Raw genomic sequence first — 20,451 nt, forward strand, 5'->3', positions numbered from 1 at the left:
ACTTTGTTATCGGTAATTAAAATTAGTATCTATAATTTCCTCAATCATCGCGAATTATAGAGGAGATTCTTATGCGTCTCTATAACAGCATCAAAATATAAATCACATTGTCAGTGAAACATTTTACAAATGTTTCAAGGGCTTTAACGGTTCCAACAAAAATGTCTAATGTGTTTTATAAACAAATAAGCATTTATATGACGTTACACGACATGCGCATCGTATGTACAATATAGTGCAATATTATAATTTAGAGCTAGAATGTTAGACCATTTGCGTGAATCTCACTGTGAATCACACTTTCTAGAAGTGTTTGTTTCATGCTATTTAGAACCTAACCTAATCTAATACTAACCGATCACGTGATCGCTTTAGCAGACACGTGCTTAAATACAAGACGTTTCAGGCACAGTATAAATTTTTTTTATTAAAATCTATGTCGAGTATGCATCATTGCATGCATATAATTTAAAAAAAAATAATTAAAAAATTTATTCAAAAACCGATAGTAAAGCAAATAAAGAGGAATATTCAATTGGGATTTATCGATTATGCCCTTTTTTTCTCGATTGAAGCTGTGTCTTTTTGAAAACGCAGAAGAATCTCTTCTATCGACATCCCTGAGTTCCTGAGTACGTTATTAAATTCGCGTTGTATTGCGCATGCGTGAGTTTCCCTCCAGCTGGAAACGATTGCACATTTGCACTACGCTTGAGAAAAGACCATTCTATAGTTGAAGATGGCCGCTTAAAGTACTCGTCAACATGCCTGCTGCAAAAATGTATCCGTCTGCGATAGAAATCCTCGACGCTGCTGCGAAATCGACACGAATTATCACGACAGCAAATAAGGATTTAAATAACAACGTTTTGTTTACGTGCGAGGATTGTGATTTCACAAAGAATTCGCCGTCGTGTTGTGAACAATATCTACTACGTGATCACATTCGTCACGTTTGCGAACATTGTATCTCTCGTAAGTGTGATGTGTACATATATATATATATATATGTATACATATGTAAATGTATAATATTGTCAGAGAGTAGACATTTTTTTAAATATAACTACAAACAGTTACACATATTTAAAAAAATACAATTAAATATAGATACAGGCCCACATTTTAGATAAATAAAATAAACAGCGGATTTGGTCGATTGCACATGTGCACATGAGCACATGTGCACATATTAAATACAATTTTAATACAAATTAAAAGCTGTCATACAAATTTACACACTAGTACTAATAATTAAAATAAGGTATAAGGTAATTAAATTAATATTATATGAAATTATTATTATTATTATTTAACATAAATAATAATAATAATAAATAATATTAATTACTGTTTTACCTTTATTATTGGATATTTACACTATTATATTAATTCTCAATATGAATAACAATAATAATTTGTAGTATTAATTATTTATACTATCGTAAATTTGTATACAATAGCTTAATGTGCATCAGTATGCACTAATGCACACATTCAACCAAATGCTATAAATAAAGTAACTTCAAAATATTTCTAGATATATTTTAGATTCTTTTCATATATGCTGATATATATGTTGAATAGAAGTATTTAGTAATATGTATGAAATAATTAAATAAGAGAAAAATAATATACTTAAAAAAAAAACAATTACTATTTTATTGAAAAATTATAGTTTTTTCAACATATTTGTTTCCAACATGATCATTTCCAATATTCAAAATGTCCATCAAATGATTTCTTGATATTAAAATATGCCCTTCCAATGCTAAAATGTTTAGATATATAAGATATGATTTTTACTACATTATTGAAGCTGTTTTCTTACCTTCAATGAAAGTGCGCAGTTTATCTATATAAATCTATAATCACAGCGAATGCCAGAGTAATGTAATAAAAATTATATCTATTTATCTAAACATTGTATATGAGATAAACATTGTAGATAAGATAAAGAAAAAGTATATAACTAGTTGTAATTAATGGATTCAAAAATATAATCAGTGATACTTGTAGATATGTAAGAGGTTAGAAATCTGGAAAATCAATAAAAATAAAAAAAAGATTTTAATAAATAATATAGCAACCAAGAAAACGGGCTAATAAGAGTAAACTAGTTTACTGAAAGTAGTGAGAGCTAATTACTTTTAAGAAATAATAATGATATAATAATGATTAATTTTTCTTATATTTTTATATCAGAGTTCTTATTAACATATTGTGAATATTATTATTATTATCTTATTATATTTTAAAAGATTAATTTATTATGTTTTACATCTTTTAATGTAATTTTTCAAATTTGCAGATATTTATGTGTTTTCGTTCTCTTTTAATCAATGTATATACTTTCTTTTTAGCTTACAAAGACTTTGTAAGAAGACGGAGAAGTAGTGGTGGAATACCAATCTGTTGAGTAAGGATATGCCAGGAATTTATGTACATCTTGGATCTCTGCATCTCGACTTCTCTAGCAAGTTCGCCTCGTATTCATCAGCAATCTCTTCTTGTGAATCCAATATACATTCTTCACAACACATAGAGACACATTCTGCAGGCACAATGGAAAGAATATATACTATGAATCCCGTTTTACGTGGAGAAAACAATACATCTATGAAAGGTCAGAGAAAAAGTTTCTTCCAAACTGTTTGGGATCGGTATATTGGCAGAAACTTTTCAAGAATACCAACTATCTTTTCATCGAAAATGAATCCACTGTCTGTAACGCTTGTAAATGATGAAATATTAATGCCTGAGTTTATTGAAAAATCGGACATACAAGAGGAAAAATCCATTGATATTAGGCATATGAGTAAAGTTATTTTGGAAACTATGCAATCCCCTACTACAGTTGTTCCATTTATCAGAAATTGCCCAAATACTTTGTCCGATTTTGAATGTTATTTTGGCAATGATTTTAACAAAATGGAACAACAAATAATAAAACAAGACAACAAAGATATAACCATAGAAAATCTTATATATAATATGATGAACTTTAATATCACGTGCAAAGATAAAAGTACAATGGAATCTCATTCTGTGTCGAATATTCGCGAGACCAAAGATTTGAATAATATAAATAATAAATCTTGTTCTACAGAAATTGATTTACAGAATCGCACAGATACCGATAAAGATACATTAGATATGGACAAGAATCCTGCCTCTAATGATGTTAACGTTATTGAAGACGCCAAGACTTTCCTTATAGTTTCCCATTCGGATGTGCCAGAACTCGTAAAACCCGTCAAGAAAACTCCAATATCGGCACGTTTGTCCGTCATGTGTCGAAATGCTTGGAATAGCCTTACCACTCGATTTTATTGTAGAACAAACTCTGTGCAATCGGAAAAATGCGTCAAGCGCTCGTCGTATTTATTGAAGCGACATCGTCGGAGAAGGGCCAACGCTATTGCGATGGGCAGAGGTCGCGGTAGAGAGAGATGCCAACTTAGACGTTCCGGGGTGAGTCAAACCAGACATCGGAAGGAACTTACCAGGCGCAATCTCGCCATGATTATTGAATTAGATTGCAAAATTTTTCGAAACGACGAGATACAATATTATGGAATACAAAACGATCATTCATTAAATGACGAATCTGATAACTTGGACGACATGGATGGTTACGATGTTCCAGATGGTGCTTTGCTCGTAAAGCGGATTAGTCCTGTAATATTTAATTTTTCCGATGCAACGCCTACGAAACGAAAGCCGCAGACACCCGAGGATCAAGAAATAATAAAAGACCCGACTAGAGTGCGTTATGTAATCGATCCTTCGATAAAGAGTAATATAGATCATAAGACGAAAACATTTAATATAGAGGAAAATCTAGAGTCGCAGTCGGTGAACTCTGTCGATTCTGAAGATAGTTTTGTAGTTTTTGCAGCTAGCGATAATGAAGCGCCGAAACGGGAGGCGGTGGAATATTCGACCGAAATGCATTACATTAATTCGATAAAGATCAACGAGAATAATAGTGAAATGTATGATACACATGATAATTCATTCCGATCGCGATTATTGTCGGAATGTTCTGTCGATTCCGAAGATAGTTTTATAATTTTCAGAGATATCGGAAATGAATCTCCCAAGAAGCAGGAAACAATGAAATATTCGACCAGAGTACGTTATGTAGTTGATCCTTTAACAAAGATCAATAGCAGTTACCGCAAGGATTACAATAGCGAAACGTATAATGTGCTAAAAGATACGTTACGACCACGGTTATTGTCGGAGAGTTCTTCCGCCGATTCGGAAGATAGTTTTATAGTTTTTGAAGGCAGCGACGACGAATCACCAAAGCAAGACGCGACAGAAGATTCAATATATGATATATCTGATTCTTCGACGGAAATCAACAATGATCACTGCAAAAATTATAATAAAAGATATATGCATGAAGATTTGTTCCAATTCTCAGAAAGTGCCGAAGATACTGATGATAGTTTCTGCATAGTATTCAACAGTGAATTGGAACAGAACTGCGCGACCGATAACTGCGCGAACGTTAACTGTATTAAAACAGACATGTCTACTTCCATGCAAGACAACTCAATAGAGGACGAAACAATGATTGAAAACAATAAAGATAGTGAGAAATCAACAGTACAAACAAAGAAGGTAATAAGAATTATCTATAGTTTAAACTAATTTTGAATTATGATGTCAAAAATGTCGAATAATGTCAACTGCAATGAATTAAAAACTATATGAACTAAAGACTATAATAAAGAATATAAATTAATTTAATTTAATTTAATTTAATGTAAAATGATTAAATATGATAGAAGCTATTAAAACTGTTAAAATGATTTTATTGGTAGCATATTATTGTACATTATGTACATTGCAAAAATTATTTATATGCATTTTTTTCATTTTTTTTGTTTCTAGTGTCATAATTTAAGATATCATTCAATGATTATTGAGGATTTCTAATTATTTTTTTTACTATTATCAGTACATCTGTGCATAGTTGTGGCTAAGTAAATTTAAAAAGTGACAGTAAAAAATTAAACTTGATTAAATTAATGAATAATTAGATGAGATTAGAAGTGTTAAATAAATTTAGAAATTAATTGATGTTATATACAAGATATCTCTTTAATATCTAATATTCAGGTACAAATTGTACATATATTGACAGAAAATTTAAGAATTTGAATATTGGTTTCAGGTGAGTTTTGCTTCAACTCCAATCGTACACATCATGGTAACATGGAATTATGCATATCGAGCAGCTCGGAAAGGTCAGTGGGAAGAAATGGCACGGGATAATGAAAGATTTAAAGGACGTATAAATTCCATTGCAGCTGTCCTTAATCCAATTTTAACAAGTAAACATCGCTCTAAAGTTTGGCAAGAACGATTCACTTTTCAAGAGTAACTTGCACTTTTAACAGTATAAAATAATTTGTAATAGAAAAAAGAAGAAAAGCAGAAAAAGAGAGACACAAAGAGAATGATTGTATCAGGTATTGCATTAAATATGTAATTATATTCTAATGTAATGTATGATACAATTTTTTTTTAACGCACATACATATCTTTTTTTTTGCTTTTTCTACATTCTCTACTATAAATGATCTCTTATACTGTTAAATAAGATATAGTAAATTTAAAATATATAGGAAATAATGCATAAGTAGATAATAATTTATATTGTTTAAATAGTAGTATAAGATAAAAGTAAAATTAATATTTTCGAAATGCAGAAAATGGCTGTGAACATTATTACAAAGAAATCGTTTTTAGTGTATGGCTGAGATATATATATGGTGTCCAATATGATGTTTTTTTTTATTTTTAATAAGTCAAAATAGTCAGATTATTAATTTTATAATATTAATTTTTGCATTTAGAAAGTTTCTAGCAGCTTTATTGAAAATAGACTTTAATAGAAAAATGTGCACAAACTTTTCTAATCTGATAAAAATATCACTTTTGTAATGTTTTATGATTACATCAAGAATTTTGTCTTGGAGTTCTAATGACATATAACTTTAAACTTTTAATGCAATTGAGTACAATGCAATATATATATAACAATAGTATATTTAAAACATATATATTGGACAAGTTACTAAATGTTTTTAATTAAAGTTCTTAATAGATTATATAGGATGTATCAGTTACAAAATAATTATATATATTTCTCTGCCATTGTTTAAAAATAAACATTGTATAATAATTGTAATATAAAAATTCCAAAATACGTTCATATTTTTTCATAACAATAAAACGTGCAACATCTATACTCTAAAGATGCATTGCAAATAGAAGGTACTTTAAGAACTCATGTTCACATGCATTTCCAAACCTTTGGAATTATCATTTTCTGTTATATTATGTCTTTTGTAACTTTGTTTTTCTTTCTAACATTGACATGCATAAGAATTGAGTGCATTCATTTTAAAAACGATAAAAATATTAATGAAAATTATAGTAATATAAGTATATAACGAAGAAAATTTAAATAAAAAATATTTAATGCCTTTTGTTAAGTGTGAAATATAATATAATTCTCGGATCTGTATTTTATTATATACTCTATTCCCTTTTTTCATTCGGTAATCTATGGAAATAACTGAATTAGATAACAGAGCTATTATATTTTACAGACAAATTTTTGAAATACATTTCTGTGTATATGTGTAATGGTTGTTGCTTAAAATCCGATTGCACCAATATTTTGGTTTTAAGCGAGACTTAAAACTTTTGGCTTTTGGCAATAACCATAATATATGGCTTTTGACTTTAGTCTTTAGATTGTAACTTAATCGTTAATTTATTATTTAAAGCTGAAAGTTTTAAGTCTCATTTAAAACCAAAATAACATTGATGTAAGCAGATCTATGTGGATATAATATAGAAACCAGAACTCGATAAAATTTATATTACATATATTTTAGACTTTGAAATCATTTACAAAGTTCCATTAATGTAATTATTTTCTGTATAATAGTACATTAAATAGATCACTTTGAACCATAACCATCAATGTATATTTATAACAATGTATATATAATGTCTCATATATACAAAAGTTCATGTACATAATTTATATGTCGCGAGTTGCGAAATTGACGGATAAATCGACGGACAAATTTTAAAACGACAAGGCCTATCAGAAATGTACGGTATTTTTATTTGTAGTTGTATACATACACACATTTTCACACACATACATTAGCTTTGGTATCTTAGGTGTAATAAAAATAGTATAGAGAGAAAAGATGATTTTATCACGAATAAAGAATTTTCGTGACAAATACCCATCAATGTCCATTATTTCCTTCTACTCTAAATTTCTTTATAACATTTTTCTCAAAAATAGAAATGAAAGGAATTATGAAAGGAATATTAATGAATATATAATTATCAAATATAATAGTTGTATCAAGTACATGTTGTTAACTGAGAATTGTCTAAATTTTCGTTAACTTTTATATTTTTTTGTCTTGAAAAGAGTCGCGTGCGTGTGTGTATGCAATGCCTTTTAAAAATTTGCGCCCTTTTGCAATGCGTACACCTCTTGTCAAATCATGTTTGCCTAATATCAAGGCAACGTATCAAAGCTTGGAAATATACATCTTGAAAATTGCATTATCAGCTGACTTCAGTTTGTTTTACCTCTTGTCGAAATATAGTTACCTGATAATGTACCGGCTTGTCGGCAACGTACGCTTTCTCAAATTCTCGCGATAAGAAGCGGCGCGATAGTTGCTCAATCATCTTCCGTTTATATTTTTCAATAATGAAAGCTGAATTAAATGAATGAATCTATTTATTTATATTAGTTATCCCGCTAAATGCTAAATAATAATTATGTTAAAAGAATTAAAAATTTATATTGAATATCTCTTCACGTGAATCTGCTTTTAAGTTTTCTTTCAGAGAAAAGATTTTTTTTAATAATAGGTTTACTAATAATAAATATAAATAAATAAATATATTAATCATACACATTTATAGGGCAAACTTTCTTTGTATAGAATATTAATTTTAGGTTTTCGAAAATACTCAGATCCATCATTGATAGATATTGATTTTAGACATATATATTTAAAATACGCGCCACTTTGGAAGCATTACTTCTTTCACGTCGTGTTTTTCTAATATTGCGAAGTTGATCTCATTTGCGACTTGTTTCAGTGTGATTTACCTCTTTCGAATTATATCCCCGTGGAGTTTATGCTATTACTTCCTATCGAAATATATTCGCCTAATAACTCTGATGATTTTTCGAAGGTATCAAAAGACACATATTGCAATTTTCGCTTCTAGAAACAAACCTCAAGCAAGTCTGGCAATTCTCGTCTTAATTAAGAATCTGATCATTTTTTATTTTTTTTAAACATCTATTTTTGTACTAGAAGAAAATATGAAAAAATTAACTTTTCTATGTAAATTAATATATTATTGTATGTATGTATGTGTGTGTATGAAAAATGACATATACACATAAATGAAAAACAGAAAAAAAGAAATTTTTATCTAATCAGTTATTTCCTCTGTATTGTTATCATTAGCAAAGTTTATTTCCTGAATATCGGGTTCTTGTTTATTCACGCAATCTGTGTGTTTCAAGTCGAAAGGATAAATATTATATATGTAAACCAAACCATCTGTTTATTCGTTTGCACTTGCGATAATTAAAATCAGTTTGTTCACACACATGAAGCATCTTATCCAATTAATATCGAGAGTAAATATTTTTCGAAATAAAAATGCGGATTTTAACATAAATTTGAATGAAATAAAATTGTCAATAACACCCAAGAGAAAAATTATATTGTCAGAATATTTCTAAATCTTTATATTGCGCGTTTTTCTTTGCACGATTAAAATATATTCATGTATAAGTTTTATACATATATTTTTAATATATATTATATATGTATTACATACTAATAATTTCTTTCTATTCATAAATATTTCACAAAACCTTTTTCTTATGCATTTATAAATTATTTTATACCATATTGCAAATACTATTTTCGAGATGCATTGATTTAATTTTTTCCCGCTATTGTCTATCATTTTGTCTCCACACACATTCACCTGTAATAATTATCTGCGCACTGAGAAATCTCTCATAACATAACAATAAGAAAATAATAGGAGCAAAATTATGTCAAGGGCAAGTTACATGACTATACACTTGGTCACTGATTGTAAGATCACTTGAATTCATAGTTTTATATTGATTAAAGAAGAACATTTATTAATTTTGGAATAGCACTCTATGCATGAGTTCGAACTTAATTAATGAGCTTCGCCGATAACGGGTCCTGCTTTCATTGCACCGGATTCGATCTGAAAAGACGATTACATTGTTTCGCGCGATTGAGAGTCAAGTTGTTGCGAGCTAACAGAAAGCGAACCTAACACAGGAAGAGGATGGGCATGGCTTTAATTGACAGGGCCGGGTAGAGACAGACAGGTCTTCATCGCCGACTGTTGCAATGAACACGTTATGCGCCGTTGGATCGGCTTACATTAGCACATTTACACATTTATTGTGAAAAAGCGCTATGACGAAGCGCGTCGTAGTTCTCGGCAATTTCAACTATATAAAAATTTTCATCGTGTCTTATCGTTAGTCAATTTCCATATAATGTAATCTGTGTGTATGCGTGTATATATATATATATATATATATATGCAAATTAAAGTGGTCTTAAAAAAATAGGGATTTAAAAAATTCTGACATAAATTTATCTGTGCAATAAATATTGATTATTATTTGTATATAAAATGTTATTAATTTTAGATTCTATGCTATTGCTCTCTCACGGTTCTTATTATTCGATTACAAAATATTTGAACCGTCGTTGCATTTTTACAGCAATTAGCAGCCGAATCATTTTATAACGAGAATAAAAAGAAAAGCTATTGAAAGAAAAAAGAAGTATCTGACAAACAGTTGTTGATTAATTCATCACATTCTAGAATCTCGAACGATTTGGAACGATGACACGGCCAATTTATTAAATAATCACTGCATCTTTACTTGCACTTTCACGTGGAAAGTTTTAAAAGTTTACTGCTACTTTCTCGTCTACAACAGTTATGTTATAGTTAAATTTAGTTTCTCCTCGACGCATTCGGCGAGTAATAACGAATTTAGCATCGTTCTCCTGGGTGACATAAGCATTAAAATATATCATAAAGATTCTGTAAATTGACATATAAGATATAGTGAAGATTCCTTAGGACTTATACTAATAATAAGTCTTATATCGTTCATATAATTTGGCGCAATTTACTCTGCAAAAAATATTTCAGAATTAAATTTGCATAATAATGGTATTAGCTGATTGTATCGATAATCTCATTAGACGTGTGTTCCGCATAAATAGAGACTTAAATTCTATCCGATATCAAGGATCAATTCCAGATTACGGTTCATGGTCATACACGGAGAATACACGCGTACATGTTAGCGAGAAACTTTTTTCTTTTTCGTCTTTATTATATCGGGACTTCCCTGTGGATTATTCCACGATCTGCTTTCACCTTTTTACGCTGAAATCGACCGGACTACATACGAATAGATAAATATTGTCGTGCAAAGTAATAAAATGAAATTTTCTCTAATTCCGGTCTCGATTCAGGATAATTCTTGTCTCATATTCAATACTACGATTTAACGGTATTATTGAAGACGAAAGCATAACGAAAGTACATTCTGTCGGGATATTGTTATATTTCTCCGTTTTTAATAGCGCAACAAATTATTTAATTAGTAATAAACTTTATCATGCCACATTACTTTCTCATAACTAAAAAAATTATGTTTTTCTTCTATTTAATGGAGTACATGGTTTTGAGAGAGAGAAATGCTTGAATATTTAGCTATAAAAGTGCTTTCAGAAAGAAAAAAGCTGCTATTTATATATAATCGGCATTTTAAGTGAAAATTGAAATACATATTGAATTTCTATTTTGCATATTGTTATTATTATATATGTTATTCTTTTTTTTATGAATGCGACATATATAATAGATATATATTATTATACATATATGTTACAATTCACTCATCCGCGAAACTTTCCCGGTATCTTTCCACTGTCCCATATCTTATACCTCACGTTACGAGTGATAACGCGCATATATAGTTCTTACATAAGCCGAGTCCCAATTAATTATGTTCAGTAACTAATTTTTCTTCTCTTAAAAGAGTCTTTTCTCTGCAACTTGCTCGTATATCATTTTAAATGAATTAAACATATCCGGTCACTGCTGAAAATTATATCTGAAAATAATTGAAAAAAAGTTAAGCCATTAGAATCTATAATTATAATACGAGAATAGAAAATTTAGTTCTCACAATTAAAATTGTGTTCTTATTTTTCTTAAAGCTCTCAAATTAAGATCAATATCACTAGATAGATATTTTCTTTCATATTTTCTATTCTCTACATGATTATTTTCTTCTTCTTATCGCTTTAATAGATAAATGAATAATAGAAAATGATATTTTTTACGCGGCGCAACAGTTTCGGTGTGTGAAAATCAGCTCACAAACTTTCTCTAATTTGACCATATCTCGAATTATCATTAGGCAGTGATCGTCATATACTCTCCAGAGCCGTGCCCAGTTTGCGACCGGCCGTTGTCCTGCAATCTCGGCACACAATATTGCCCCAATTGAGTTTCGTCGGCTTTGTAACGATTACATCATTCGCGCATCCGGCACGGTTTGTCAGAGTTCTTTTTTTGCGATGAATTATTTTCTCCTCTGCTCATATACAGGTTTTCAGATCAGGTTAGAGAAACTATTGGGAGTACGATATATCCTTGCAGAGTCTTGAAAAACACGACAAAATCCACAATTGTTGTTGCACGATACGCGACTTTCCCCCTCCCGCTGCGAAGTTGACGCTATACATATATAAGTAAGGCAAATGAAAAAGCTCTTTCGGTTCTTTTTCTTTCGATTTCTTTCTTATTAAAAAAATATATCAGCTATAAACTCACTGTTGCGACGATAATTATTTTGATCCACGATCAGGGAGAACAACTTTTTTATGTACTTTAAGTGCGCGATCATATGGTGACATCATCATTTCTTTTATATACTTTTATGTGTGTTTACATATAATTTCAGATTTATTAATTCGAGATCTTTTCTTCTTTCTCATTATATGTATCATTTAAATGTCATGTATTTATGAATATTTCAGCACGCAAATCTTTAAAATTTTTCGCAGTTTCGGAAACGGACAAAAACAGACATTGAAAAAAACTGATAAAGAAACGTGAAGTCTTTTCGAAGAGCAAACTGATAACAAAGTGGATTTCCGTGATGGAGAAAAACAAGCGCAACGCTAAATCCATAGTTATTCTTTAAGAAGAATATTTCACACAAGAATTGATGCGTGGAGCCGCGGGTGGCAATGGTGGGGTAATATCTTTATTGGTATCGTTCCTGTTGTGTTCACAGCGCCTTATTTAGCGGTCCGCCCATGCCAGAACTCGCCAGGCATTACAATACATCTTGAAACCGAAGCAGAGTCCGCAATGCCTCCGCAACTCTCGTTGGATATAAAGCGCTGTAACCTGCGCGGAGACGGACACTTGCGAGATATAATTTCTCCTCCTCCGGAAAGAGTAGTAACGGTGCATGAATATGTGACTTTACAATTGTAAGTTAATTCTCGCGAGATGGAATCTTATATGGGATGAACAAAAAGACTGACAAGTACGTTACGATACGACAAAAATACAGGTGCAAGAAAATACAAAGTGCAGGCCTTATTCCGCTTCTAATTCTCCATCATCTGATCGGACTTTTATAAATCCTATTTTTTCCCTGATCGTTGAATTTCTACTTTCACGAAGCTAATGTTCTTGTCAATATTAATTTAAAATAAAATAAAATTTAGGTGTCGAATTATATTAATAAGGATAAAAGGCGATAAAAAAAAATGAACTGCGAATCCGCAAAATTGCTCCCGAAGACGAGGCGCTCGACGACTGGTATTTTTCAAAAAGCAGAGCCAAACGGCGTCACCGGGACAGCATGAGACAACAGGGATGTTTTTACAACTGGTTTACGATGGTATATAATTGACGAATCGCGCGAGCCGCTGGCAATGTACAAAGTTTCATCGACGATGAAGATATTCCTCGTGTATTTCCTCATCTGGGGACTGGCGAGTGGTGAGTTCCTCACACCAGAACAATTGCTCGCCGGTGTCTCGGCCGATTCTTTCGCGACGAGCGTTGCTCTCGGCAATCTGCTACCGGATCAAAAATCGCTGGCCAGTTCCTCCAGCAACGCGTTTACCAACAGTCAAGTGAATAGTCATCAGGAACTTGAGGTGAAATCTCAAGCGCAATCGTTGGCACAGGAGATTTCGAATGCGATCGGACATGAAGACAATTCGGCGAATGCCAAGGCCAACGCGGCGGAGCAAGCAGCCTCCTTAACGGAGCTCTTGCAGCAAAGCGGCGAAAATTTCGGAAACTCCGAATCTCTGTCGAAAATAATTGCGGAAAATAATTCCCTGTCCAAGGAGCAGGCTACGACTTCGACTTCGGAATCGGAAAATTCCGGATCCATAAAGAGGAAGTACTTCGTCACGAATTACTCCTCGTCTTCATCATCGTCTTCGACTTCGTCTTCGTCTTCGTCGCAGTCGGACAGCTCTTCCAAGGCATCTTCGAGCTCGACAGCCACAGCCGATGCGATATTCGACACCAACGCTGCTTTCTCCTCCACGTCCTCCAGCGCATCATCTTCCTCGAAGAGCAAGGATATTTCGGCGAAGGCTATCGCCAAAGCGGAAGCCGAAGCAAAGGCGGCTTCAAAAGCGGCGGTGGTCGCTCAAGCGGAGGCCAAAGTTCAAGCCAAAGCAGCCGCTCGCGCTGAAGCGGAAGCCAACGCGGCGGCAGCCGCGAAAGCACGAGCGGAAGCGAAGGCGCGAGCCGAAGCCGAGGCCCGGGCTCAAGCGGAAGCGCGTGCGGAAGCTTCCGCGCGAGCCGAGGCCAAGGCTAAGGCGGAAGCGTCGGCCAAGACGGAGGCCAAGGCGGAGGCCGAAGCTAAGGCTAAAGCTGAAGCTGAAGCACGAGCTGAAGCGGAAGCACGAGCTGCGGCGTCCGCGCAAGCTGAAGCCGAAGCGCGGGCGCAGGCCAAGGCCGAGGCGGAAGCATCCGCGCGAGCGGAAGCGATCGCCCGAGCGGAGGCGGAAGCGCGCGCCAAGGCGGAAGCTCGAGCGGAAGCATCGGCGCGGGCTGAAGCTAGAGCGAAAGCTGAGGCTAGAGCGAAGACGAAAGCCGCGGCTACGGCCAAGCTGGCCGCGCTAACTAAGACGGTGGCTGAGGCGTACGCTAACGCGATATCTAAGGCAAAGGTGTCCGCTGAGAAAATCAAGGTAGCAAGCGAGGCCACAAGGCGTGCGGTGAAGGCGATCAAGCTGGCGTCTGCGGCGCAAGACGAAGCTGCCGTCAAGGCGTCCATCGCCGAGGAAGCGGCCTCCGCCGCCGCCATCGCCACCGGCGAAGCGAACGCTGCGACAGCCGCGGTCCAGGCTGCCCTCATGCTGACCATGATGATCTCCCAATCCGCGGATCTTACCCAGAAAATGGCTGCCTCTTATGCCCTAGAACTTGTCAAAGCAGTCACAGCTGCCGAAGCCGCTATCAGATTTGTTAAAATTAAAGCATACAGCGCTGAGAAGATAGTCGCTCTAGCGATAGCCGCCGCCAAAGCGGCTATGTCCAAGCATGCGGCGAGTAATCAGAAAATTGAAAGTTTGGCCATGTATGAAGAAGTGGTCAAAGAAGACAGCGCCAAGGCCGCTGCCGCGGAGTCCGTCGCTTTGGAGTACGCGAACAAATTTTATCGCGAAATGGAAGAAATGGCTGAGAGACGAGCCTCCACATCCGCCAAGCAGGATTCAAGAGTCGCGAGTTTGGAGTCGACCATCGCGGCGCAAGCGAATCCTCTCAATGTCGTGAGGGATGGAATTGTCGTCGGTTTGGGCAACACGCCCAAGTTGTCGAACAAACTTGTCCAATTGAAAGCGAAACATTATTTGTAAAAGTATCAAGTTGGTCAAAGCGACGACGAGATAAAATTTGTAACAACCTTTATCATTGCAATAAAATTAATGGCAGAAATAAAAATTATAAGAAAATTGAAATGTAATTATATAAATACAGTTCTCTACAGCAGATTAAAATTACTTTTCGTTAATTCCGTAAGCAATTTTCCTCGTATCTTGTTTCATTTCCGAATAATTGCTAAGTTATTTGCGAATTATTAGACTTTTTATCGATAAAGAATTTATTTTAAAAAATTTTAAATATTTTATAATTAAATTGATAAAATACATTTTATATTCCTAAAAGATGAAACCTTTAAACTTTAATTTGTAAAATTTTACATAAAAAATTACATTATTCATTTACATTTAAATTCAATCAATTTCTTGAATTTTTTTAGAAAAAGAGAAAAATGGAAAACAAATGTTGCATAAAATAATATATCATAGCATATACAAGTTACTAATCTGCATAAACAAAAAAATTGTTTAAAATGTTATATTTAAGTGCAATATGCGTAAACATATATATAACATGTACGTAAAAATAAGTGAGATTATCATTAATAAAATATAATTTTTTTCTGTCTCACATTAATGTTGCATTTTATTTCAAACAGTGTACAAAATTTTTTTTTTACTCGAACAAATAATGTGAATGTACTGGTATACTTAATGAATAAAATTTTTATTTTAGAAATTTCTCAAATACTTGTTTTTTATTATGCGCACTGTAACATTTTTAAATGTCCTTGTCATAACATTTAGAAAAATATTTTTAACATATACTGCATCTTTTTTGAGAAAATTGATTTTTTCAAGTTTTTTATAATATCTGACAACTCGTATGCTACAAGAAACGCTGAAATTTATGTCATTATTAAATGTTATTAAAATTTGCATCTTCTTTATTCGATGTTTTTTTATCATCTCCAATTACTTCAAGATTATATAATATATAAAAATTTTTCATAATTATATTTATTGCTTTCGTCGTGTTTATCCCAAATATATAATAATTGAAAACTCAAATATTCATAATAGACTTTTTAATATTCTTTATATTTTAGATTCTCTTCATAATTACCGTCTTATTCATGATATTTAATGATGTTAGGAAAAATCACACAGCAATGATTGGATCTATATCTACAATATTTAATGACTATATTTAATGAGCAAACATAGATTGCATTGATTTACTGTTGAAATATGTTAAAATAATCGTTTCGTAATATTATATTGAAACGAACTTTACTGACTGTGAAAATAAGTTCGTGTGAAAATATTTATTGTTGTGAAAATACTTACATGCTAATGTAAGTATTTTTACATTTATTTTTTTTACTAGTTGTGTTGATTGAAGAAGAAACAAATAGAATTTAAAAATTGTTGTATGGCAATTGTGTGATATTTTTAATTAATAAAAGGATCATTTAGTTCTTTTTGTATCGAAATTGGAATTTATTAGATTTTATAAAGATTTGTGCAAAGTAAAATTAAGGGAATGTTGCATTAACGTAACATGAAAAAAATTTAAAATAAAATCAAATACATCAGCAATAAAGCTTTTTTTCTATTAATACATAAATTAAAGCATAGTTAAATGGAACTGCATAATTCATTCAGCATCCATAATTCTTTTTCAATATAAAAATGTAGATAGAATTCATAAGGGAGAGGGATTCTATTTCAAATTGCAGATTATTTAAAATAGACTTAATGCTGCAATTATAACGGAAAAAGCAAGAAAATTTATGACAAAACATTTTCATTTTACGTTGCGGATTTATAACAAAAAGCTACAGCAAAATAATCCATTCCCGAACATAGTTATTTTCAAGATAAATTATAATATGGAGGATCTCGCTTAGAGAAGACCAATAAGCCGATCAACGCTTACGATCGAATTCACAATCGCGAGTATAAACGCACTTAAGTAAACGGCGATTAAATTGTAAGGGAAAGTGTTCTCGCATCGCGCGACCGACGTCCTGAAAAAATATTTTCGATTGCGGTGGATTCGGAGATTTTTTTCGCGCGGCAGTATCGGTGTTATGACAACTGCTCGCGAGCGGTATATAATCGTGGACGCGGCAGCATCGGGCATCAATCCGCGAAGAAATCTCGTCGAAGATGAAGATCCCAGCGATAATCGCAACGACCCTCCTCCTCTGGGGTTTCGCCGACGCCAGCGGGCGGCTTCTCCTCGGCAATTCGGCCGCGGACGCGTCCGCTTCCGCCTCGGCCGACTCGTGGGGCTCATCGGGTGGCTGGAGGAGCGCCGGTGCCGGTGCCAAAGCGTCCGCGTCCGCGTCCGCCAGAGCCAGTAGCAACAACATCCTCAGCCGCATGGGTGCTTCGAGCGTGGCTTCGACGTTGGTGGCGTCCGCCGCGGTAGAGACCAGGGCAGCTCTGCGTGCCGGCAAGGCGACCGCCGAAGGACAGCGGGAGGCGTTAGAGTTACTCACCGTGTCCGCCGAGAAGAACGCCAAGGCACGCTCCCAGGCCGACGACGCAGCCGTCCTGGTCCAGGGCGCCGCCGAAGCGCAGTCGGTCGCCGCCGCGAAAACGATAGCGGTCGAGCAAGCAGCCGCTTCCCTGAGTGCAGCTGCGATCGAGGCGGAGGCCGCTGCCACCACGTCCAAGATATCGGCGAACCAGGCACTTCAAGCCGCGCAGACGGCCGATTCCGCTCTCAGAACCTCCGCCGGTAGCGCCTTGACGACTCTCAAATTGGCGCGCATGCAGGGTGCGGCTGCCGAGGCTGCTGCCGTGCAGGCACGGAAAGCGTCAGCTCTAAATCAGGAGGCCAACGCTGCCGCTCAACGAGCCATGGCAGCTGAGAGCGCGGCCGCTGCCGCAGCAGCCGCCGCCGCTGCCAGACAATCCGAGGCAAGGGACGCCGGCGCCGCGGCCAAGGCAGCGATAGCAGCTCTTATCACTGCCCAGAGGAACTTCGTACAGGCCAAGAACAGAGCGGCCCAAGCCAGCGAAGTAGCCGAACAGGACACGCAATCTAGAGCGGCCGATGCCAACGTAAATGCCATCGCCCAAGCAGCCTCCAAGGCCAGCATCCGCAAGAAGCAGCTCATTGAGATCGGCGCGGAATACGGCAAGGCCAGCGGCGATGTTATCGTGACTGGTACACGCTCCAGCGGAGGCAAGGGTGCCGTCGTTACCGCCGAGGCTCAGAGTAGCGCGACAGCCATCGGCATCAAGAAGGGACATCATCTCAGATGGGGACACAACAAATGGGGTCACGGATACGGCGCTTCGCGGGCGTCAGCGGCCGCCAATGCGGAAAGCTCCGCCGACGCCGGCGCTCTCCTTTTGTAAACAGCAAACAGCGAGCGAAATGGCGCCGCGCGCTTTCCTCAGTCATTTTTATTTAGCGGAGGATAATACGAATCTTGATCTACTACGAATTGTCCTAGATTAAAACAGGATTACACACCGGCAGGAATTAAAAAAAATTACAACAAAAAAGCAGCGATTTAAAATCCGACAATGTAATAATAAAAATATATTGTTATAGCAGAGATTCGAGAATTCTTTTTTTCATTAAACCTCATGCTTATTGTCCCAATTCACCTATATGTCAAAGCGAAAACTGAAATTTGAATAATATCGAACAGAATAAATACAGATTTCAATGCTGTACACACGCGAAAATTATTTTCACCTTTATTTGTCACGATAAAATCGCAATAACTAACATAAGATCCATTTATCGTATGTTTGTAAACAACAGAGAAATTATACCGAGTCTCGATGTTATTAAACATAGATTATCTTTCATCTCTTTCTCTCTCTTTCTTTCTCTATAGACAAAAAAATCAATCAATTAATTAAAGATTAAAAAAGAAAACATTTTCAAATAGATTATCAAATGGTCATTACTAAATAATTATTTTATTTTTGTTGTCAAAAGAATTGCTGTGAAACGACGGCTCATTTTTTAATAACAGTAATTTTGACATAAATATAAGTAGAAATTTCAAGTTTCTCTTAATAATAATGTCAATATAGCACAATTTTCTGTTATAAATGATTAAAGATGAAGAGAATCTTAACTTTAATTTTAAGAATCTTAAATTTAATTTTTAGATAAGTTACTTATGACGACACACAAACTCTTATACGTTCAAATTAATTTTGAATAATATTTATTATAATAAAATTTTATTTTTTGTTTTAAGAATTGGCGTCAAAGCTATTTCTTTTTAAATATTTTTAGTGCAATTATGTAAGGTAGAGTTAAAATCTTTATGAAAAGGATGTTGTTCGATCAAATTTTTATTAAAAAAATATAAATTCGATTATTAAATTTCAAAGTATTTAAAAAATATATACAATTAAAAAAAGCACAGCAGTTTTAAGACTTGCCTATTATTACTTTAATACACTTTTAATATTTTTAATACGCAATGTATATTTCATGTAGTTTAAATAAATTGATAACACCGAAGAAATAACATAACATAAATTTTGAATTTAAAGTATATCTATAGAGATGATTCAGTAGAATCATGACTAATTTTTTATACAAATCTGTTAGGCATGTTAATATATATATATGCCTCCAATATATTTTAGTACTTTTCATATCTTATATTTTCTACTTCTCTCTTGTATGCGTGTGTCTATTTTTGCATTTATTCTTTATTTTCTTTTCAAATTTATTCATTATTATTCTACATACAAAGAAAGAAAAAAAGGAATGCATTGCAATTCTTTTTTAAAATAGACAAGTAATTTTACTATTTATATTATGAATCTTATTTTTAATAAATAATTACAAACATTAATTTAACATTTTTCATTTATATTTTTTTTTTAAAAGAAAAAAAATTAACTTTTTATAAAGCCTTCGTTGTTAAATCTTTAAATGTTAAAATTTTTTAAATTATATTATATATTAAATTTACTCGGAGAAAAAAGAAGTAGCTGATACTTGTATAATGTCGCTAATACTTGTATAACTTTAAGTAAAAACTAACTGTAGCATATACACTTTCACGTTTTAGATTTAAATAAATCTATGTAAAAAACGCCAACAAATGTAGAAATTGAATGAATTCTATTAATCAACATCAAATAAAAAATTTACCATTCAAGTGCCATGATTATAAACTGCAGTTTACATATAAATAATATTTTGTGATATTTTCAAAATGATGAATCTAAGTTAACAAATGGATTTCTTTCGCATGGTTTAGTATATTGTCGTCTTTTACGTAATATATATTAAAGTTATTAAACTCTGAGCAACTCGGATATAGTATTATAATAATATTTCGGATAAAATTTTTTTATAAAATGTGGATAGAAAGAGTTATTAAAGGCGTGTTGTATCAAGAGACATCATTACAAT

The 20,451-nt window shown here is 33.8% G+C and overlaps 2 protein-coding genes across 2 annotated transcripts; both read left to right on the forward strand.

The window, feature by feature from the left end:
* Nucleotides 1-522: 522 nt before the first annotated feature.
* LOC126858308 (uncharacterized) lies at nt 523-7,288 on the forward strand. Its single transcript, XM_050608537.1, has 3 exons — nt 523-975; nt 2,364-4,635; nt 5,192-7,288. Exons 2-3 carry the CDS (start codon nt 2,428-2,430, stop codon nt 5,399-5,401), a joined length of 2,418 nt encoding a protein of 805 aa, XP_050464494.1. The 5' UTR covers nt 523-975; nt 2,364-2,427; the 3' UTR covers nt 5,402-7,288.
* A 5,121-nt stretch (nt 7,289-12,409) lies between these two features.
* Nucleotides 12,410-18,558, forward strand: LOC126858287 (pneumococcal serine-rich repeat protein-like). The gene is made up of 3 exons (XM_050608491.1): nt 12,410-15,067; nt 15,206-15,230; nt 17,175-18,558. Exons 1-3 carry the CDS (start codon nt 13,122-13,124, stop codon nt 18,411-18,413), a joined length of 3,210 nt encoding a protein of 1,069 aa, XP_050464448.1. The 5' UTR covers nt 12,410-13,121; the 3' UTR covers nt 18,414-18,558.
* The last annotated feature ends 1,893 nt before the right edge of the window (nt 18,559-20,451 follow it).

The sequence above is a fragment of the Cataglyphis hispanica genome, chromosome 24, assembly GCF_021464435.1.
Source record: "Cataglyphis hispanica isolate Lineage 1 chromosome 24, ULB_Chis1_1.0, whole genome shotgun sequence".
In the NCBI taxonomy this organism is placed as follows: domain Eukaryota; kingdom Metazoa; phylum Arthropoda; class Insecta; order Hymenoptera; family Formicidae; genus Cataglyphis; species Cataglyphis hispanica.